The sequence below is a fragment of the Dromaius novaehollandiae genome, unplaced genomic scaffold (genome assembly GCF_036370855.1).
Source record: "Dromaius novaehollandiae isolate bDroNov1 unplaced genomic scaffold, bDroNov1.hap1 HAP1_SCAFFOLD_36, whole genome shotgun sequence".
Lineage (NCBI taxonomy): Eukaryota > Metazoa > Chordata > Aves > Casuariiformes > Dromaiidae > Dromaius > Dromaius novaehollandiae.
Genome location: NW_026991446.1, coordinates 1,464,461 through 1,487,116, shown reverse-complemented (window position 1 = coordinate 1,487,116; position 22,656 = coordinate 1,464,461). Strand labels below are relative to the sequence as shown.

Sequence of the window (22,656 nt, the reverse complement as noted above, 5' to 3'; positions counted from 1 at the left end):
TCCTTTTCTTCCCTCAGTGTCTTTAACTGTACCTCCTTTTGTGAGAAAAGGGTTGTAAGTAGAAATAGATGGGAGATGCTTACTCATCTCTGTTTTCTTCCTCCTCCAAAAGGTAAATGTGAAGATCTTGGAACACACTGAGGAGACTAAGGATTGAATCATAAAGGAAGAGGATAGGGAAGTTTCCCTTTGGTAGAAAAGTATGCAAAAAACAAGGGTATGGACAGAATGGTGAATAGTGGGGGGCATGGATCTTTAGAAAAAAATCTGTATTGCTTGTAAAGATGACAGTTACTGGCAGGTTTTCCTAACTCAGCATACAAGGGAAATATCAGGAAGGCAGGCTGAAAAGACACGCTTACATCTTTCTCCATGTTGCCATATTCGCTGTGCTTTTCTGTCTTGTAAGAACTAACTGTCTCCAGGCTAATACCAGAATCATTATTTCTCATCTACAGAGTAACACTTTCTAGCTATGCTAACATTCAGTGGTAGCATCCTTAGGCAGTGACAACTCCTCACATCTTCACTACTGAAAGACAACTCCTCCCTTTCACTTGATCCCCTGAGAGCTTGCCTTTGCATAGAAGTTAGATGTTTCAGTACTTCAAAAGAGTAGTCTGACATTAGCAGAAGTGTCAGATTGTGGCAGAATTATTTTTGTATTGCCTACATTAGGACTGTCTTCTGGCATCAGCAGGGGATCTGGCAGAGAGCTGCCAACTGCTGAAAGGGCAAAGTGGCAAAGCATTACGATGCAGGAAAGACAGCGTGCATTGTAAGAGATCAATTCACCTCCATCAGGATCTCTTTAAGAACTAAAAGTCAAAAATAGATGATTCGAATGGTATGCAAACATGTACAACAAAGAATGTATACAGAAGAGGCACAGATAGGCACAGGTAAAGCAAGAATGACTAAGGTGCAGGAAGAGTTGCTAAAATCAAGAAGCATAAACATCATAGACATAGAAAATCTGAAAATATATAGAAGTAAAAGTGAGCAATGGAAAATATGGCAGAAAAACTTAATAATGGTCAGGTGAAAAGGCTGAAATTCTTGATGCCAATAGTCTTAGTAACAAGGCCCATTGTGATCACGTACCTAACAGAATTCATTTATCTACAGACATGACAGCATAGGACAGAACAGGAAATGAATAGGTTAAATATTTGGAGAAGCCAATGAACTCAGTGTTGGCATGTACTCATGAAATTAACCCTTGAGAAGTTAGGAAATTATCTGAACTCTAAACCCTAACCCTAATCTCTGAATCCTGATTATCTTCAGTGACTCCTGGAGAATGGTTGAAATTTTACAGGACTAAAGAAGGGCAAATACAGGAAAAATAGTCTGAAGAATTACAGATACATAGCCTAACTTCGACTTCAATAAGATGATCATAGAAAAATACTGACCATTTGTGAGATGATAATAATGTAATAAAAAGTATTCTGAATAGATTTTCAAGAAGTCTACTGTAAAGGCCTTGCCCTAGGCACTGTGGATTTGAAATAGTCCCTTGGCCCTCCCAGTCAAGGAGCCTTCCTTTACTGCAAACTTTTACTGAAATTGCATTCCAGCCTCACATTCTGATCTTTTTGCAAAAGGTTTTGCAATAAAATGGTTTCTCACTGACTTTTACATCTGTTGTTCTGATGATTAGTAATTAGTTAAAATACTACTGTGGCCAGACCCTATTCATTTGTTCCAAAGGCTGCACCTCTGTCACAGCCTGTTAAGCACTAAATCCAAGTAAAGTTTTTACCCACTTCTAATATGATCTGTGTAGAGATTACTCTCTGCCTGGCTTAGAACACGTGAAATTATCACTGCTGTTAACAAAGCTTGATCAAACCCCTACTAAAGAGGAAGACACAAGGTGCAGTATTTTGTTTACAGAATTCTATATTGTGATAGATAACTGAAAAATGAAGATTAGTAAAAATACTCAGCAGATAACAAAATATTCTTGTAGACAGGTCATAACACAGTGAGGATACTATGTCAAGACACCTGCTACCACATACATTGCATTTCAAAGAAACAGACCAGAACCCTACCAGTAATAAAATATATTAATAAATACTTTACTTGTACAGCCACTTTTACTGTCATATTCAGCTACATACTTGGAGTGACTTTAACTCATGGGATTTTTTTAGAAAGCAAAAGAATTGTGATTAGGAACTAGGAAGTGGAATTGCTCTAAAAATATTAAAGTGAACTTCTTTCCACTATTCACACAGCAGGCAATTATGAACATTCTTGAATAATGTATATTATTTCCCTAGAATTATCAAATAGAAACAATAATCTCTAAATTAGGTAATTTACTAAATAGTGCCTAGAAGGGAATATTTATAAAGGATATATCATAAGCAAATTTACTGATTTTGTCAAAGACCTCCTTAAATAATTTCAGATTAAAAAAAAGAATTAATTTAATAGAACTACCATGATCAAATATCTACCATGATCAAGTAACTTTTGAAGACCAAAAAAGTCAAATTATTATGTAGTTTGATCAAAGATTGCTCAAACCTGATACAAATCCTACCCAATATAATCTGAATAACTAAGCATCGATTAACCTGGAGTACAAATTAAAGATATTTATCCTACCAGATCCTGGTTTATAGAAGATGCTTCAGTCTTAACACATCTAAAGAACAAGATTAAAAATCTGCCCAGGTAATTCTCTCAGAGCAAACTGTGCTTGTATTTTTTTCATCATTGATTTCTACCAGTTCATAAAGACTGGTATATATTTTCAATAGTGTACATTATCAAGTTGCCTATTTGACTTTATGTTCCATTCCAGAATTTTCAATAGTTTCCAGTTGTTCTTTCTTGGAATAATAACCTGTTGTCCAAATAACGATTTTCTGTTTCTCTGGAGTTTATTTAGTACCTCTGTTTTCAGTAACAAATGCTACTTTTGAATTTACAGGAATAATTTACACTGGCATAAGCACCTCTATACCTGTAGGCAAAAAGATGGAACACATGACTTTAAATAAACCAATTCCTAGACAAATTACAGACGTAAAAATACTGCCTCCCAATGAGCCCCTATAAGTTACACTTCACTAGTTACAGAATTTCCACATGCCTACTTCAAAATCAACAAATGCTAATTTCTGAAGCCATGGTTTAAGCACACAAATTTCGAGAAAGTACAAGTGATATAATTGGCCCTATCCAAAGCTCCATTATATGATTAGAAAGGGTCAGTATTTTGCCTTGAAAGAATCTTTAAAATAATAAAGGCAACCTGAACTTCTATTTCTCTCTGTTTTACAATAGTACTGCAAGTCTTGAAAACTTCAGGACAGCTTTGATTTACCAGAAACCCTGTCTCTTCTCTTTCCTTTCTCCTTTTCCTCCCAATACACACACATTTGTTTTATATCGCCTATCTTAAATGTGAATTATTTTCTGTCCTTGGAAAATTAGAAATAATTTTAAGACAGCATAGACAAAAAATATGCAGAAAGTAACATACATTTTGAAGTGTCAAACCACTGATGTTAGTTGATATTGCTCTCAGACAGTCAGCACTCTCCTGGGCTGTATATAACTGAAGTATACCAGTACTAACTCCATCGAGTGCCAGCACTTCAAATGCATTAGATCTGCAGTAAGAAGAAACATATCCATAAAGGAAGATATGTCAGTTTTCTGAAACTGCCCAATATTTTTCAGGGTTCAAGTGATCTTTACAATCTTTGACAAGTTTTGAGTTTTGACTTTACAAAGTAAAGGAAAGGTAACAGAAAGAAAGATAATAATGGACAGTATCAGGAGCAATACATACAATAAATACTTTCTCTGTACCAGTATCTATATGCCCTGATCATTTATTTACTAGGGTATAAATATACGTTTACAATTACTGAACTTAGTGTAGCATACTGAGGACACATGCATTAATTTTTTTTGAACAACTATAACAAATCCTGAAACCAAAATGACTTTTTTTCTGCATTTCTTGCATTTTGGTTTCATTTACTAAGGATGTATAAGTTGCAAAGAATTGACTTCCCTAGTTTTAATTTCTTGGATTCCTATAATTTTCTATATAAAATTCTAAGCAATGCTTCCTTTAAGCCCCTTTATGACATAGAAAATCTGAAAAATGTACTTAAAATTTCCTTTAAAGCATTTTTCAGTGTAAGGCCCCTTTTCATAATAGCATCTACGTATGCTAATTGCTAATTGCATTTATTCACTTTCTATGCATCTTTTATATAACAACTTTATTCTGCAAATGCCAGTGCTTTCCTCATTGCTTGCAGTAAGTTAGGCACCATCCATGTACTGCTGAAATCCCACACATCTGGATGCTGAAATGGGATATCATTATGCATTTTGAACTGTTAGATTTTTTGGTAGGAACAACAGAAAATTAAGTAGTGGCATGGGAGTGCACTGGTTTAGATAACTTTAAAATATGTGTCATGCAATGTTTTCAGCAACAGAACTTCAGAAAGCTCAAATACTACTATAAAAGACAATTATAAATAGTTGAAAGATTGTGCATATGTTTCTTTTGTATATCATTTGGAAAATATTGCTGCTATCTGCTATATTTGTAGTACAGATTATTTATATGCTATATTGGTTTCTTTTCAGAACTAACCCAGAAGAAAATAAGATACTGACTCAAGAAAAATGCTCTATGTGGTTGCAGGGTTTCCCTGTGATTCTCTGATCTAAGGCAAAGTCCAATAATGCTTAGTTTATGATATATGTCAAAATAAGCATTCAAAGTGACACATGGAGGTTACAAGGCACGTTTACTCATGACTTACTGAAAAAATTATTAACCTAACATTTGTCATTCATAGGCAGTTTGATGGTGCACATGAAGACTCAAATCTATATACTTGCTAAAAATGGTATTATAAAGTTCCCATCAAATACAATATTCACAAGACAGTATCCATATATATATATGTATATATACACACCCCTCTGAGATAGGAAAGTTCCATTACCATGTATGTAGACAGTGGAGCATGGAAAAAAACTGAATCTGCTGCCATGAAGTTAACCCATTCACAATGCCTACTTTAGACATCAAATTTAAATATCAAAATTAAAATACATTTAACTGAAGCAGGAAATAGTAAATGCTCTCCACTGAATCCATAGAAGGCCTAGGATTCTAACTCATCCAGAGCAGATGCATGAATGAATGCAATGTGAATGCCCTATTCAAGTGGCACAAAGTTATACAAATGGCTGATGAAAGATCACAGAAATAAACTCTTAAGCTAACAACTAATGCACTAGACAATCAACATAAAAACAAAACAAATTTTATTATAAAAATGAACTAATCTTTTACTGTTTGAAAGCATGATGCTGGCAATACTTCGGATGACACTACAAACTCCAGTTGTCACATCCTTTTCCTTATTAAAATATGGTAATCAGTTATAAAAGCCAGTTGACAGAGTTCTGAACGCTTCAGTCACAGGATATTTGCACAGAATCAAAGAACATGGTGTGAGGGATCCTGAAGGTCCTCTAGTCCAACCTTCTGGCTGACTGGTTTACATTACAATTCTCTTTTCAACGAGAGGACCAAAACTGGACACAGTATTATAGATGCATGTATTTGAGATGTGGCCTCACAAATGCAAAGCAGAGAAGAATAATCACTTCCTTCAACCTGCATACCATTTTATTACCAATGCAGCCCCATCTGTCTTAGCCTTCATCACTGAAAGTGCTTACAGCTGACCGCTGCTCAATGTGCTGTCCATTAGGATCCCCAAGCCCTTCTGCAGAGCTGTTCCCTAGCCAGTATTGTTGCATGGGCTTATTCTGACCCAGGTGCAGGACTTAGCATGTGTCTTTGCTGAACTTGATGAGATTCCTGTTGGCTCATTCTTTACCTTTTTGAGGTCTCTCTTGATGGCAGTCTTATCTTCAAGAATGTCTACTGCTCCCAATTTGTTGCCATTCATGGACTTGATGAGGATGTGCTCTGTCCAACTGAGCAGATTACCAATGAAGATGTTAAACATTACTGGCCCTACTACAGACAGCTGAGGAATAATACTTGTAAACAGCCACCGGATAAACTTTGAACCATTATCCACTGCCCTTTGAGTCTAGCCAGAATTTCATACATCTTGTAGTCCACTCATCTAGTCCATTGTCCTCAATTTGGCTACAGGGATGCTACAGGAGACTGCAGAAAGTCTTGCAAAAGTTAATATAACACCCACTGCTCTCCCCTCATCTACAGAGAGAGTTGTTTCATCATACGAAGCAATCTGGGTGGACAGGCGCAGTCCTGAGCCCCCAGAGTCTCTGTGAGGAACCTGTCAATCTCCTGTTCATCCTCCATGATGCTATGCAGCTGCTCATCTCCTTCATCTCCTCTTCAACTGATAGCTCAACCACCTCCTCCACTGACCTCATTCCTGGTCTCTAGCCAATGTGTCCCTGTAGCCTGTGACCAGGACAACTGCCTCCTCCCTCAGGAGCTCTGTCTGGTTTAAGGCCTCTGATGTGCCATAGGTAGTCACACTGTCTGGTATGGGGGACGGAGACCTGCAGTGCACCACCACCACCACCACCACCACCACTATGCTGACTTTAGCAGAAAGCTGGTTTTGCCAGAAAGCAGGCCCCTTTGAAGCAAGTGACTGAAACAAAACAGAAAAAGAATAAGCAAAGTTTACAGATGCCAACCAGTAAGTCTGTGCTGGTAAAACAGTGGTTTTGTTCTCAACATACTGAACTTTATTATGATTATTTCTTGCCTTTAATTACAGTAGTTTCCCTCTACAATTCACGTAACATATTGTTCTGTTTTACTCTGTAGTCTGAAAAATATAACATATATACAGAAAAAAGTAAAAGCAAATATGGAAGCTAAAAATAAAAGCTAAATAGAAAACTACTGAATGCTGAATTTTTCTTTTCTTTTTATGTGAAGTAATCAATAAATAACGCAAGCACAAAGACAGCATTGAAATTCAGGAGAAAATAAATCCTGGAGGCTTAAAGATCATGCCTTTCTCCATTTCTTCAAAGCATGGGCGGGGGGAAGAGGCACAAGTATGCGCCTACTCCTTTTAGCTAAGTTTTGTATTTAATACGGAAAAACAGGTTTGAGAGATCTCAAGATGCTATGTAGTCATCTCATCACCACAAAATACGATTAGATACATCTTTTTTGGCTATTTTTTCCCTCTGTGGCTTCAAGATCATTGAAAGACAGAGCTAGAGGAAATTCCCATCTCTTCTACTTTTCCTGTTACTGTACCGATTATTGCAAATAGAACCAGAAATGAATGGACTTCAGTTCAGACACCCCCCAAAAAGAAAAAAACAGGAAACAGAAATGTAAGCAGTTACTTCTCCGAGAAAGATTGTGTGCTGGTGCTTTACTCTCAGTATCATTTCAAATACAGATGGGATGACATTATCAAGAATTTTACATAACTATTTTAAGTGACTACCAAAGCTCATGAAACTCATCTCTGAATCAAGTAAAAGATAAAGTCCTTCCAAATACAGAAGTCTCCACTTTAATAGATGCATCAACTTTATGGAATTTTTCCCACTTTGCCATGATTGGAAGTATTCTTCACTACAAAGCAGCAATCACCGAATGTATCATGTATAAATAGTCTTACTGAGGAAAGTATCACTTAAACTCCCAGACTGAGAAAATTGAAGGCCTTTTTTTCATCTTGAAAGACTGCAGTTGCATGATTTTCTCCAATGTAGCCTGTTCAAAGACAGCATCATTGTGGCTGTGAAGTGACAATCTGGAGGCAGCCATCCTTCTCCAACATTTAAAATATCTCATCTCTTCCTCAGGTGTGGAAGAAGGATAACAAACATTAATTGTTAGGCATGTGTTTCACACATTAAATGTAAGAGATCATTTTTGCTGATATGTGACTTCTATGGGGAAAAGTACAAACACTTCAGATGCAGAAAAATTTCTGATGAAAAGAGTCTTCTTTTAATATTTCATATTATGTTGTTAGTTTCTACAGCTTTCTCTCACTCTACATTTATGTAGTTGGACAGCTACTGAATCTGGCCATACTGTCTTTAACTGGACATTGCATGAGTGTGAATAAGAATTTTAGAATGTTTGCTTTTCCTAAACTTTAGGGATTTGGGCCACACTACCCTTACATTTCTTTGTTATTATTTTCAGCCTTTTATCTGTAAATTTTTGTTTGTTTGTTTCTTGTAAGCATAACCACTCAGGAGCATGTGGCACTGTTTTCTATACTCAGTCTATTTATATCCCACTTTCATGGTGAAATGATGGAAGAATCTGCATGCTGCTCTGTTTTGGGGTTTGTTTACTGCATTAATTTCTTTTAATAAAATAACACTGTTTTAGTGAGAGTGGCAGTCAGAATAACAGATAGGCATCGACAGACTTAAATTCAATTCCTGACTTTGACACTTCTTGGTAATTAATAATAACTAATACTAATAAAACTTAAAATGGCCACTGTGAATTTTGCCATATAGAGCCACTAGCTATTAGAGAGGTGTTAAGCAAAAAGACTTTTATAAGAGAAAACACCTTCTCAGTGCCAACTGAAATGCAAAAAGCTAAATTTCTACTTTTTTAGAAGCTAAGGATTTCAGCAAAAGATACTTTAAGATTTTCAGTATCTGAATGTGGTATGTGAAACAGTCTGTCCTTTAGATTTATCTCAAAGTTATACGGTATTTCCTTAATAAAAGCCTAGATGGTTGTCTGACAGCAGCTGTTTTATCCAAAGTTTACTAACATGTTGTTACAGACAGATACACTTGATCAGCTTTATATCTTCCCAGGTCCTAACTCAGTCTTCCGCCCTGTATCTACATATTTTGATGACTGCCTTCAAAGTTTCTTGTGTTTCTTACAGCATTTTCTAGTGGCTTATCTACATTACTCTATGGCTCTCTTGCTAGAATTTCTACTTCTATTTAGGCTTAAGTTTTATGGATTATGGGTGGATATGAATGAAAATTCCTAAGAAAGTACTCTCTGAATCTTTATCTCTTTGAAATTTAAGAAATGAAGGGCTTTAGTACTGTAGCTTTTATATACCCTCATATTTTCAAATAATGATCAAGTTGCTCATACAATTGGGTTATTAGCAGAAACTGTGGAGCTAAAAATAAATGAAGCTATTAAGCATAAACCTGGATTGCATTTTGTGTTTGTTTTAGCTGAACATTTTGCTTCCCATGCTGTCACTTTGCTTTATTTTGTATTAAACTTGGAGTAGTAGAGTAAGATAACTGAAGTGACATAGAAATGATGCTTCTAGAGAAATTTTCTTACTAATTTGCCAGCAGAAGCAACTCCCAGCTGTATCCATCAGGTTTGTAATAATGCATGCAGAGAAAAAGGAGAGAGGGGAGGTGGGACGGTTTTAGTATTGATCCGGTCTCTTTCTTACTCTGTTCTTCATGAAGTCATACAAATAGTTACACTGGCACTATGAAGAGGACAGAATAGGGTAAAACAAGCAGCTGAAGGAGAAACAAGAGAGTGGAATGCAGGTATGAGATAATTTAATTGGCTTTGCTGCAGGGAGAAAAGTCTGTGGAATTACAGTCTGTCACACTCAGCATGCTTTATTTGTATGGAAGTAACAGATCAAAGAAAGAGGTGGAGGAGTTTTGCTGGAAAACAGGAGCAGCTTGAATTACTGAAAGCTATATGCAATATCACTGTACTACTGTCGTCTCTTGAGTGCAGCATGTCTAGTAGGGCTGGTCACTGTGGTAGGCTGGAGAACAGGGTGTATGTGTACTTGTGAGCAAGTGTTTTATAATTTCAGTGTAATTATGGTAAGGCATAATTCAAGTGAGATGCATTTCACCCAATTTAGCCATGTTAAATTCTATCGCCTAAGTATATGGATGAGAGGCAACAAACAGAAGTTAGAATGTGGCAAATTACAATCAGATATTAGAATTTTTATTTTTTTTATTTTTATTTTTTTTGCCATGGGGGCAATCAAATACTGACACAGGTGCCAGGATCAAAAACTGCCACAGTGCGCCTGTGGACTCTTCATCCTGGGAAGTGTCCAAGACTTGACAGCACAAGATGTCTGAGCAACATGATCCCATTAGACCTGCAGTGAGCAGGGAGTTGGACTAGATGACCGCCAGGGCCCCTCCAAGCTAAATTATTCTATGATTCGATAAGCAAGGCATGCTAAACTCAGGAACAACTTTGTTTTATCATAAGTAAATGCACAAGATAGGTGAGGTGAATCACTCTCTGGAGATATTTATTTCTCTCCGTTGACTCCAACATGAGTCCAGGGATTAAGCACATTTGCAGATGAGCAACTATTAGATGTTGCAGTCAGATGAGATCAATCTCACTTATTAAGTCCCAATCCCATAAAGATTTTAAGCATGTGAATAGTTCCACAGAACAGTTGGAATGTTGGTTTGCCTTACATTATCGACATGCAGAGCATAATCACATTAACTCAACTTAAAAAAATACAAGAAAATATTACTAAATATGAATTGAAAATGACAAAGAAAAAAGCAGACAAGATTGATTTCATTCATCTTATTGAATGAACTGGCAAAGTAAATACAAGCAAAGGTAAGAAAAAAAGGAACCCTTCAGCTGTATTTTTAAGAAGTCTTAATGCAAGTATTTATATTTTCTTTTAGTCACTTGGATGATACAGAGGCATGTTATTTTCTAATTGGTCTTTCAGCACAATGGGAGTGTGTAGGAGATGTGAAAATTTTAAATAATAAGCCATCCTACTGCATTCCTTGTAGGAAGACTAGATTTATCTTAATGATGCCTTTACAGATGACTTGACAGGACAATAGCTTCAATCTCTTATATATAACATATAGGTGTCTCTAGTTATTTCCTGACACACAAGATGGCTAACAAAATCTACATATAGATAACAATTATTGGACTGCCTTGCCATTGTAATGCTCGTTCATGTTCAGGTTCAATTTCCTCTCAGGCCCTGTAAGCCTTTCAGTAAGAGGACAGTCTACAGCCCACAACAACTGAATTGTATTCATCAGTGTCATGAATACAGAGAATATCAGGTACATTTTGTTTAAATTATACGCAAATGATTACTTCTTCAAGATTTTCAGCTCTCCACATGATTTAAATATATAGTTTATACGGCATATGAAATTCAGATGTGTTTGGGAGGGAAGAACAGATGTTCATGTGCATGACACACTTAGCAATGTTTCTTTGAAGTCTGCAAACCGTCTGGTTTCAGAAGGAAGACCAATATAGCTTGCTCTTATATTTTTATTATTATTATTATTATTATTAATAAGCTAACATAGTGCAAATCAGACTTTTTCCATAACACACCTCTGAAAACAGTCATTTCTTGAACAAATAGGTATTTTAAAAAACAAAAGCAATAAAGCTCAGTAATGAGCACTACGACTACTCACTTCAACATACTCAGCTCACTTGACTTATTTCTTTCCTACTTTGATGCCCAAGTTAGTGGAAAGCAAGCAGGTCTGCCACTGAAACCCAAGGCTATTTATCCAGAGGCATTTATTGAAGACATCTGGGGGCAGAGTCTTGCTGAAATAATCCTAGTGGATTAGAATTTAGTATGTTGTCAGCAAGCAGAAGAAAAGGCAAAATAAGTCTCACCACCTCCAGAAAGAAAAAGAAGTAATAATTCTTTGAGCTCAGTGGTAATATTAATATGAACAATCTTCTGACAGTATTAATCTCTTTATTTTGGGGGGTGGGGATAGGAAGATTTCTTTTGCCTTTTCTTCTGCTTCCTAACAATTTGCCTTTCTGTGATCTAGGATTCTGTACTCTAAGGGATGCTATTTAGTAGAAGAAGCACAAATGAAGAGATGTGCAACATGTAACCATTGGGGATGAGGGGAAGTTCTTCCTGAATACATGGATTCTGAAAAGAATGAGGATGCTTCATTTTTGCTTGTGGCACACTTAATTGCAGTATAGATTTTAAAGCTAGAATTCAGCTAACCATTGTGAGGGTGAAGATTCAAAAAATAAGCCAGTTTACTTCTCTTGCTATGCTGCCGAACAAATTAAAGGCATGTATATGAGCTGTAAAGAGCATGTAAATACACTGCTCTACACTGCAAAGAAACAGCAATTTCCTTAATTTTCATGTCATTGATTTTTTGATACATTTTTAGACTACAAATATCTGGCATCCTAAAGGATGTCTAACTTCTGGCTTAGACATTCTACTTCACTTGCTGCATAAGGAACAGGTACTAAAATGCTGAGAATCAGTACTCAGCGCTGATCTCTAATTCTGTGTGGCACAGTTCCTGTCTAGCTTTTCTTTCCTGCCTATATCTTGATTTTTCCCTGAGTTAGCAGCTCATTTTAGTCAAGGGTATGTCTGTCTCTCACTGTGGAGAGATCTGCAGAATGCCTAGCCACTTCTTGGATATCTCTTTGTTTCTATTCTGCTGAGCAGACTTTATTCTGTAGCCTGCATTTACTTGATTCCTGACAATTGACTTCCAAAATATCTTGCTGCTTGAACAGAACTGTGACAAACTTTAATCTTCCTGAAGGATCAAACTGCCCTGTTACAACATTTACAATCCCTGATGTCATCTCCCTGCACTTTGTACTGTTAGGTTGCATCCCATTTCCATTAGTTCCATCTTTTTATAAGAATATAGTGCTCCTTTTCTGTACCGATGATGCTGATTCTGTGTCACCAGTGAGCTTGATTAGTGTAGTTCTATGTTCTGCATCAACAGCAGCCAAGTTAGTTCTTAAGGCACTCTATTAATAGTATCTCTCCAAATCAATAGTTTCTTTTTCACTACAAATTACTCTCATCTTTTCCGTTTACCAGACGTTACTGTCTGCCATAGTTTCCTGCCCTACTGCCCCCTTTTCTTGAATTAGATTCCAGTTTGGCTGTGGTATTTTTCATTTACATACTCACTCTTTGCTCAATTCCTTCACCTTCCTTATCTCAAAATGGTTTGCTTAATTTCTTACTGTCCTATTTATTTACCTAATTAAAGGCATTTTGTTAACCCACTGAAGTGTTAAAATGGGAAACAGAAGACTTAAGAAAAATTATCTATCTTAAAAACCCAGTGAGCCAATTATAAAAACAAAACAAAACAAAAAACACAATACACTGCAATAATTATAATGACCAGAATATCAAGAAATAGAAAATAACACCAAAACCTAATTAAGCTGTTTTTGTAATTGGGATCATAGCTACACAGACTCATAGCCACTGTGCCTACGTTACTTCCAGTCCACACATTTCTTGAATTTAGCTTCCATCTGCTTCCAAATGAGTTTGTTTTTTTTTTTTTCAGACTCTAAACTCATAATGTTTGAGAGGTTATAGATACACAATATTCACTTCTTAAGACTCTGCATACTTTGGGTAAGAAAGACATTGATCTCAGTATTTCACTGCCAAACTTCTATTACAATTAGTGACCAACTCTATCCCTAATGTTTCCATCAACAAGTAGCAATTAACAGTATTCGCAAGAACAGAATTTTCACAGTATATATTACTGTAAAATTTACACAGAAAACAGGACATTTAAGACACTTGTGGGTTGATGAGAACTTTAGGATGATAAAAGCAGTGGTGCCTTATTATAAAAACAAGCAAATAAAAAAGTTATTGATTTAGTAAGTTACCAAAAGGAGTACACCAATCTACATGCATTCAGATAAACTTCAATCATATCAACAATCTGAAATATACTAATTAGGGGTGACTTGGGTAGTTACTATTTCTTGCCCATACTCACACTCTCTGAAGACATAGCTGGAAAAATCCTGCACCGAGAAGAGAAGAGATCTACTACATTTCTTACCTCTTCTTTAGGTATCCTGGGACTGTTTTTCTTCTGTTTTTGTTTTGTAATGGGGCAAACACACTTCATGGACTTGCCCTTTGCAGTATTTCTGATTATTCCTCTTTGAGTATAAAAAAGGAAAAAAGTCCTTCCTATTCTCTCTGGTTTCCGTTAATACCTATGGTGCTAACAAAATCTAATATATGTGAAAAAAGGTACTCTTTGGCACTAAGTAAAAAGACTTAAGACTTCATGAGAAAAATCAAATGAAAAATCAAGTGAAATGAAAAGTCAAAGGTAAGTCCTTTTCCTTATAGTGAAGAATAGAATAACAATCAAACATACAGGTTTTCCTGGCCATCTGATGACAGAAGAGCTAAAAGTATGCATTTTCGTGCCAAAGTTACTGGAAAGCTCAGAGGAAGTACCAAGCTATTTAAAATGTGTAGTTTAACCACAAAGGAAATGATATAACCTAATCTGATTAGCTTAGATTAGAACTGATCTAATATCACACTAAAGTTATATTATAGTCTAACAGACAACTCTAGCTTATAAAATGTTTCTAATCCAAAAAAGGGTCAAAGACATTCAGCAAGATGCTTACATGCTATACGCTGACATACTCAATATTTTTTAAAGGCAACAAAAAGATACCCTTCAGTAACATATCAGACTCTGTTTGACCTTATGACAAGCAATCTCTTTTTTGTTCATAAGGTTGTCTGAAGGCTGGAGATTATTTACAACACTGGAAAAGGAAAGCTGAAAATTATGATGGCCAAGGAAAGAAAAGTGAATGAGGTCATCCAAACTGGCTGGCAGCAGCTTTCCACATCAGAACAACAAGAATAGTTGGGCTTGCACTGTACAAAACCACGTATTAAAACAAGCCACAGCAATTAAGCAATTGATTTTAATAACAAAAGAATGCTAAGTCTGCTGTGGCTATCTGCAAGAATCTCAGAGGTGAAAAAGACGGTTTTCCATTTGGGAAAGAAGGACTGAAGAATGCAGTGTGTGTTACATGGCTGAGTGGACAGACAGCAAGATACTCATACAGGCTTTAATAACCTTTCCCAAACCATAACATTTTGCACAGTTGCAAGTAAATTCCTAAAGCAAGCAGTACATAGACCATTCTGATACAGAGAATGATACAGATCACTCTTTCTAAGTTTAATTGATGTAAAGAGCAGGGAAAAAGGCCCTTCACACAGGTCACCCAGTAGAAGAGAAAGCACACAGCTGCGTATGTGATACTACAGAAAACAGTTCCAATAGTTGTCAATGATATGGACTTAAAAACAAGAGTGGCTGTTCCAGTGCCAGTGCACCTTCTTAAGATCAACTGAGATAATCCTATATATTATCCCAAGGATAATATATAAAGTAGTATATAAAAAGAAATATATAAAGAAGCATTACAGCAAAACAAAGCCATGACAGAGAACAGGAGGGATTCAGAAAGTAGCAAGGATGACATATAGATTCATAAACTCATTTAATACTGAAAAAGTAGGCATGCTGTTTACCTAATGTATGCAGACAGACTCTAAATAAATATTCAGAGAATGGCAAAAAAAGCAAATTGGTCAGCTAGACCCATGATACATTCAAGGAAATTGGCACAGACTCATTCAAATGAATTTAGATTGATGGCTGAAATGTGAAAGGGAGTCAAGATATGCAGATATGGTTGAAAGAAGGGATTTTATCCAGACTGATGTTACCATTTATACTTATAGTTGTTTATAGGTTTCATTTCATGCAAGGCAGACATTTGATTATATAAAGTAAGTACTGAAGACAAATGCTGGAATTTATGCTTACACAAACATGGAGAAATGTAAAAGAAAGTAATATGTGGGATAACAGTAAGAATATAAGCATGTATTTCAGAGGAGGAGAGAATAGGTAAGAGCAGTCTGGTACCCCTCATATAAGAATACAACATTGGTAAGAACATGGGACTGGCCTCATCAGCAATTACTCCCAAGGTGGTATTCCTTTAATGCTCACATGGATATTCCTGCAGGATTACCAAAAATAAAAAGCAGCAGGGTGCATATCAGTAGAAGTATCATGTGATAGTGATAGGCTCTAAGGAATGATTCCAACTTCCTGTATTGTTTAAAAGAAAAGGCAGAAGAACAGTAATAGTGGAATGCTGTGTACAGAAAGTATATATTGGAGTCAGATGCATCACAAGAGACTGTATCTATCCGAGGCTGAGGCTGAAAGCACTAGAATTCTAATTCCTTACATGAAAAATACTTAGAAGGTGTTTTATTTCAAGGCAATCTCAAAATGCATATATTGCTGACATTTTCTGAATTGGAATCCATTCGGATTGCTCCAATTAATGGACAGAGTGCACAGAATAGGAGTGAAACTGCTTCTAACTAGCAGGGTAGTAACTGAACTCAGTCGTTTAAATGTTTTGATTTCTTTCCACTTATCCTTTAAGTGCAATAACATTGATCATTAGAGTTGATGCCTAAATATGCATGCAGAGATTTGTTCATTTAACCCACAGGAGAACTTCTAAGCCTTGTTGTGATATATTTATTTTGGAATGTATAGAGGCCTGTTATAGATTTGGAAGAATGACCATGTGAACTTCACAGCTGAAGGAGGGAGAAAGAAAGCGGTGGAGGAAGTGATGAGAGACTTAGCAAAGAATAGAATTAAGAGCTAACACAAAGACTGGGGAAGAACCTAAAACTCTCCTGGACAGATTACTATTATTTGATTTGTGATGCTTTAACGCAAAGTCTGGGAGAGGAGCTGCCACCTGATTCAGGTGACAGTATACACTTTTGCTTTCACATCTTTTTGTTAGTCCAGCAAAATCAGCTCTTCTATCCTATTCCACAGATGCTTTATAAACCATTGCTTAGGTCTCTGAGATGCAAGATTTTATGATTGAAAATACTACTTTTTGTACCCTGTACTTTATAAAACTCTGTTACAGTCAATATGAGTTTCTATATGACAATGGTATGTAGCATAGTCACAAGAATTGTGAGATATCTCATTATTTTTTTAAAAAAGGTGTTAACTGACAATATCAAAACTTGGGAATATGGAATATAGGAGTATTCTCTTATAGAGCTATGGAGTGAAATGTAATACCTTAAAAACTGATTCAAGTAAAGCCAAGCTTAACCTCTGAACTATCTGCTGATGGTAACCGAACTCCCAAGATAAAATGGATTATGGAAACATATTTTATGGAGCTATGTTTACTATACTTTTTACTTTGTCATTGGTAATCACCAAGCATGCCATTAACCTCAAGGGAAGATGACCGGCATACATATATATATCTTTCATGATAAAAACTAAAGATTTTCATAACGCAAAGAATTCTTGCACAGCCAATGCTCCAGAGCAAAATATTAGGTCCAGCTAACTAACCCAGTGCTTCCCTTTTTAGATTACAAACCTTAATTTATCTGTTCCAGCTTTGTACCTCGAGATGTGAGCCATCGACAGAGGAACTGATAAGGTGTCTAGCCAGCGCTTCTCGTATTTTGGTTCATTAGCTATGGGTGAAGAAGGTGATGACGGAGCCTGTACAAAACAAATGAGAATCAGTAAGCACAGTCTATCAGACAATATAGCGCATAAATCAAGAATATGCATTTCTGGCTGTGCTTGTGTTGGAAGTGAATAATATATAGCAATAGAACTATTCAAGAAACTCAGGATCTAGCAGAAAAATGTTAAAAAGTATTTGTGTAAAAAAGAACACTAGACATCTTGATACTATACTTGTGATTTGATTTCAGTATTTCAGTAATTTTAATTTTAGTATATATATGTAAAGACTACAGTAATCATGCAGAATACTGGTTTCTTATTTACGCATTGTGACTTTTATCCATAGCATTATTTAATAACAGATTGCAAATCCTGAGTTTCATATTATCACTAACCATATACGGACTGATGAATTTAAAAATTTTATCTTTGAAGTTTTCCTCCAAGTATTTCTTCTAGTAAAGAATGCTGGCATTATTTAAGCAGTAAAAGATGTCCAGATCTCAGAACAGTGAAAATAAATATGTACCTGTATGACCTACTTAGTTCATGTTATGAGAACAAACAAAATAATATAACATTAAATTAAATGTGTGCAAATGCCATTGCAAATGAAGTTAGGGGAATTAGACTGGACATACTGTCATTGATAAAAGGGTCTAGCCAAACCTAAAGTAGAGATTATATGGAGATTGTTCAGCCTCCTAATATATATTGCCTCTTATGTATCACACCTAATTATTTAATTAGTTCCTGAAGGCACCACAGAATGAAACATGATTAAAAGAAAGTATTTTTTAGATTGTTAAAGGTGTAACAGAACCACTAACACTAATATATATATGCAGTGGTATATATATGTATATATATGTAGTTTGTTCTTTATGACATAATGTCCAGAGGTTTACACCATTTGTAAAAACAGAGGTTTACACCAGTGAAAGTACAGAAATATGCCCAAATTTAGAAGGAAATGGTGGCAATTGGTTTTGGTTGCAATTCAATTGATTTGAAAATTGTGTTTACAGGCAAAAATCAATTAAATTAGAAACAGCTGAGTAACTGCTGGAATTCATTGTTCAGAATACCACTCAGGATTTATGATCATGATTATGTACTGCAAAATGGGAATTATTAAATGGGAACAATAGAACAGCAAGGAGCTTCTTACAGAGTGCATAAAAATGATAACTTGGAAAGTTTTCACTGGTACTTTTATCTCCTCACTATCATGACATCTGAGCATTGCACTCTTTTATAAAGATAAGAATACTATTTACAGAGAAGCAGCTGAGACAGATTCACAGACACAGCTATTAAGGTCAAAACTAGGCATCTATGTTCTCTAACTCTGAACCAAAATTACTTATCCCAGGTTGTAAAGAGAATTTTCTAGTACAGAATGTAGTTGAAAGCTGGCTATTTTAAAAAAAGGTCACAAATATGCACTGAGTAGTACGTACAAAAGCAGACAAACTACAGGATGACCTGGCTTCAGCTCTGTTAAGCCCTGGTGTTCAAAGGCCATAAAACTTAACTCAAAATAGAGCATATTCTGAGAATTGTTTTATTTCTAGTTCTTTTTCTTGCTCATAAGGTTTTAGGGTTAACATTTTTTCCTAAAGCTCTTATAGTCAGCAAGGGCTGATCTTTCTATTTATTTCTTTAAATAAATCAGAATAGTGAGTTTCATATTCTAACAGGACCACTGAGAATTAGTGACTGAGGAACGCATTCTAGTAAATGAAAAATTCGTAATGAAATTGCCAGAATTGGTAATACTAAAATATCTCTTAGGCTTCAAACTGTTTGGGGAAAAGAATTTCATTTAGAGTATTTGCAAAGTACCTAGGAAAATCCAGCTTTCATCTGATTGAGATCTCCTGGTGTTGTTGCAGTATGAATATTTAATAATAAAGTTCATAGACTAATTCTAGTCCGTACAATTAGCCTCAAAAGGCTAAGGTGTCTCCAGAGCTTTGTATAAATTTTATAAGATCATAGTGAAGAACCTGTTGCATATTTTTGAATTCTGTACAAATGATTTTGTGACATAACCTCATGCAATCCGAAGTTGAAAATGATCAACATAATTTAAAGTGCCTATCTGGAAACTGAAATGTCTAAGCATAAACCTGAAGGTAGTTTATTACAGTCAAACATAAATGCTTGAATACAATCACTGAATTTATATCCAGGAATCAGAAAGTAAAGAAGTACCACAATTTCTGAAGCATCCTCACCTATTTTTCCATTCCCCTCCACTCTCTAGATATGGATCAGATCTAGGTAATCTAAACTTAAAAGCCTGTCTGTAATGACAAGGAATAGGGAAAGGATACAAAGGGGTCAAGCTGGTGACATTCTCAAATGTCTACTTCGTACTAAAGCATATTCTACTACCCAGTTTATGTTGGAGCACAGAGTAGAGACTGACCCCTCCTTCTTAAGAGAAAAAGAGGGCATACACATGGCCATAGGCCACCACGCAAAAAGTAAACTCTGTCATAGGACCAACGCTTCATTTTGTTCAGCTTGTCCTGTAACCTATTACACTTCAATTTGACACTCATCCTTTGATTTTATCCCTTCAAAATTAGTGAACACATGGATAAACATAACAAACTGGGGAAGAATCAAGTCAACACAACTTTTGCAAACAGAGGTCACGTCTCACAAATCTTTCAGAGTTGTCCAAAGCAGTCAACTAATATGAGAGAACCACTTGGTAAGGCACACTTGGATTTCCAAAAATCATTTGTCCCACACAAAGATTCTTAGCTAATTTGCTATGAAATAAGGCAAGATAAATACAGATAAATAATTACCTAAAATATAGCAAAATATAGCAAACAAAACACAGCAATTAATAACCATTTTTCACTGTGGAGGGGCATTTTCAGGCTCCCATAGACAACTGTGGCCCAACCTATGCATATTGATGAATGAACTGGACAAGGTGGTGAATGCTGGACTGACCAAGTTTACTAAGCATACCAAGTAATGAAGAACAATAAAAAGAAAATCAAAATGAAAATTAAGAATCTCATGATATTTAATATTTCTCCAGTCAAGAGATAAAATGACAGACAAAATTATTGTAAAGAAATACTTGAGAAAAGACAATATTAACTTTCCATATGCTGTGGTAGGATATGAACAGGTGATTACTGCTCAGCAAAAAGATCTTGCTCTTGTGGGAAAAACAAATGTTGAAAGGTATGGAATGGCTTCCATGAAAATAAGTAAACAAAGATTCATTAGACTAGAAAAGAAACTGCTGAGGGGGGTGTATGGCAAAGATTTATAAAGCCACAAAAAATGCAAAGAAAGTGACTAGGAAACTATAGTTCACTGAGTCTTTTAATATAAGAAGCAGAGATATCAAATAGAGGTAAAATGCAACAGGGTAAAAACAAAAAAAGGATGCATGTCTCCACATAACATAGAGTGAGGCTGTGAAACTTTCATCCACAAAGTTGTAGGTGCTGAAAGTTTATATGTGATCAAGAAATACAAATATATGGAATCAAAATCCAAATAGGACTGCTAAATGCAAAGATACAAACTCCGGCTCAGGAAGTCCCTATGCCATAAATTACTGGAGGTGTAGAGAATATACCATAGAAATAACGCTATATATTTCCTCTGGTCTTGTATTTTGTCAAGAGCATGTTTTGAGGACAAAGTCCAGTGTGCCGAGCTGGCTGCCCTTCAAGCCTTCTGTCTACTAAACAGCTGCTGCTCATGTTGCAACTCTCCACATCACCCTTCCAAAGCACTAAAAAAAATAGCTGTTTAGGGATCACCTCTGCAATCACATCTTTTATCCTCTGGTCCATTTCACACCTTGGACTTTCTGCTGAGACCACCAACAATGCTGCCAATTAATGCCAATTTGTTTGTAACACCTGTCCATTAGGAAATGGATTGAGCAGAAAAATCTCATTTTTGACAGAACACTGAACAAGAATCAGTTTGTAATGACACATAATCACTACCCACCTGGGACAGATGTGAGCTGCTGACCTGGAGGAGGGAACGAATCTGTATCCCATTAGCAATCACTGACCTATGAAGGACAATTTAGATGAGAGCTTTGTTGTTTTTTTAAACATATTCTATAACAACTCATTATGGGTCAACCAAGAAGTCTTTCCATAAATAGAATAAAACATCCTCTGTTAAGTGGGAGCCTTAATTAGATATGTCTCTATAATCAACCTTCCACTATCAGAACATAGGAAGGGAGAAAATAGGATTGCAGCTGGCTGTGGCTGTCAACTTTTCATCTTATTGTGATATACGATTTGCAGAGAGTGGGCAATCAGTTGTTTTACCTTGCTTTTTTTAAACTGCCACTGATTCTAAATCTCTACAGGGGAAATATCATGTTATTGGAAGAAAGTATTTCTGAATCTTCCCTAGTAATTTAATTTGCAATTTCTCTTACGGCTGCCCCTTGAAACGGTGATTTTCTAGGTTGACACAGCTCTTTCTTTAAACACAGGCTTCAGACAGGTTGAAGCTGAGTTAAGCCAGTTTTGGGAGCAGAAAATACTCAGGGTCATGCTACTCAGCGTGCTTAAGCTTGCACTTAAATATGCTCTTCACTTCATACTGCAAATATAATCTGTTTTGCAGGAAGGCAGGTCTTGCAAAGTCTTTATAGTGGATGAAGATGAAGGAATATACCTGGAATAGCAAGGTATCTATTGCAAGCATTGTCATAGCACAACTGGGCAAAAAAACAGAGGCAACAATTATTGGTAGGGTTTATTCTTAGAAGACTAAACTGACTAGCATCAAGTACTTGTTCCCTTTAAAGAAGCTATCTTTCTTTCTTTACTACCATGATGCCTTGCTCTGCTGCCACCACCTTTAAGAAAGAAAGTGAGGGCAGAACCTTTTTTTTACCAATATCTGAGCTTTCAATGGTCTCTTGCAGTGTATGACAGTAAAGATGATAGGACAAGTCAAGGATTCAAGGCTTTCTCATTCCAAGCAATGCAATCTTACTTCTGGTGGCAAATTTTAATTGAAAAAAGGTTCTAGGAACCTCACTTCCACTTTCTGGAATGCTTCCATTTCCAGATATTCCTGATAACTGAATGCCCATCAACCTCCTGTTTTGATAGGCTCTGGCAAACTGGAGATATTTGAAGCAATTTCTGCTGCTGTTGCAGAATCCTACTGGAAGGATGTGGGCAAGAAATAGCTAGGAAGATGTGATTCTTTTGG

At 36.0% G+C, this 22,656-nt stretch overlaps 1 protein-coding gene across 1 annotated transcript in view; it reads right to left on the bottom strand.

Moving 5' to 3' along the window:
• LOC135326554 (gamma-2-syntrophin-like) overlaps positions 1–22,656 on the bottom strand; it is a 119,045-nt gene that overhangs the window by 40,002 nt on the left and 56,387 nt on the right. The window contains exons 7-8 of the mRNA XM_064504368.1: positions 17,318–17,445; positions 3,509–3,638 (exon numbers count right to left, since the gene is read on the bottom strand). Of these exons, the coding sequence (XP_064360438.1) occupies positions 3,509–3,638; positions 17,318–17,445 (258 nt within the window). The remainder of the gene's footprint in view (positions 1–3,508; positions 3,639–17,317; positions 17,446–22,656) is intronic.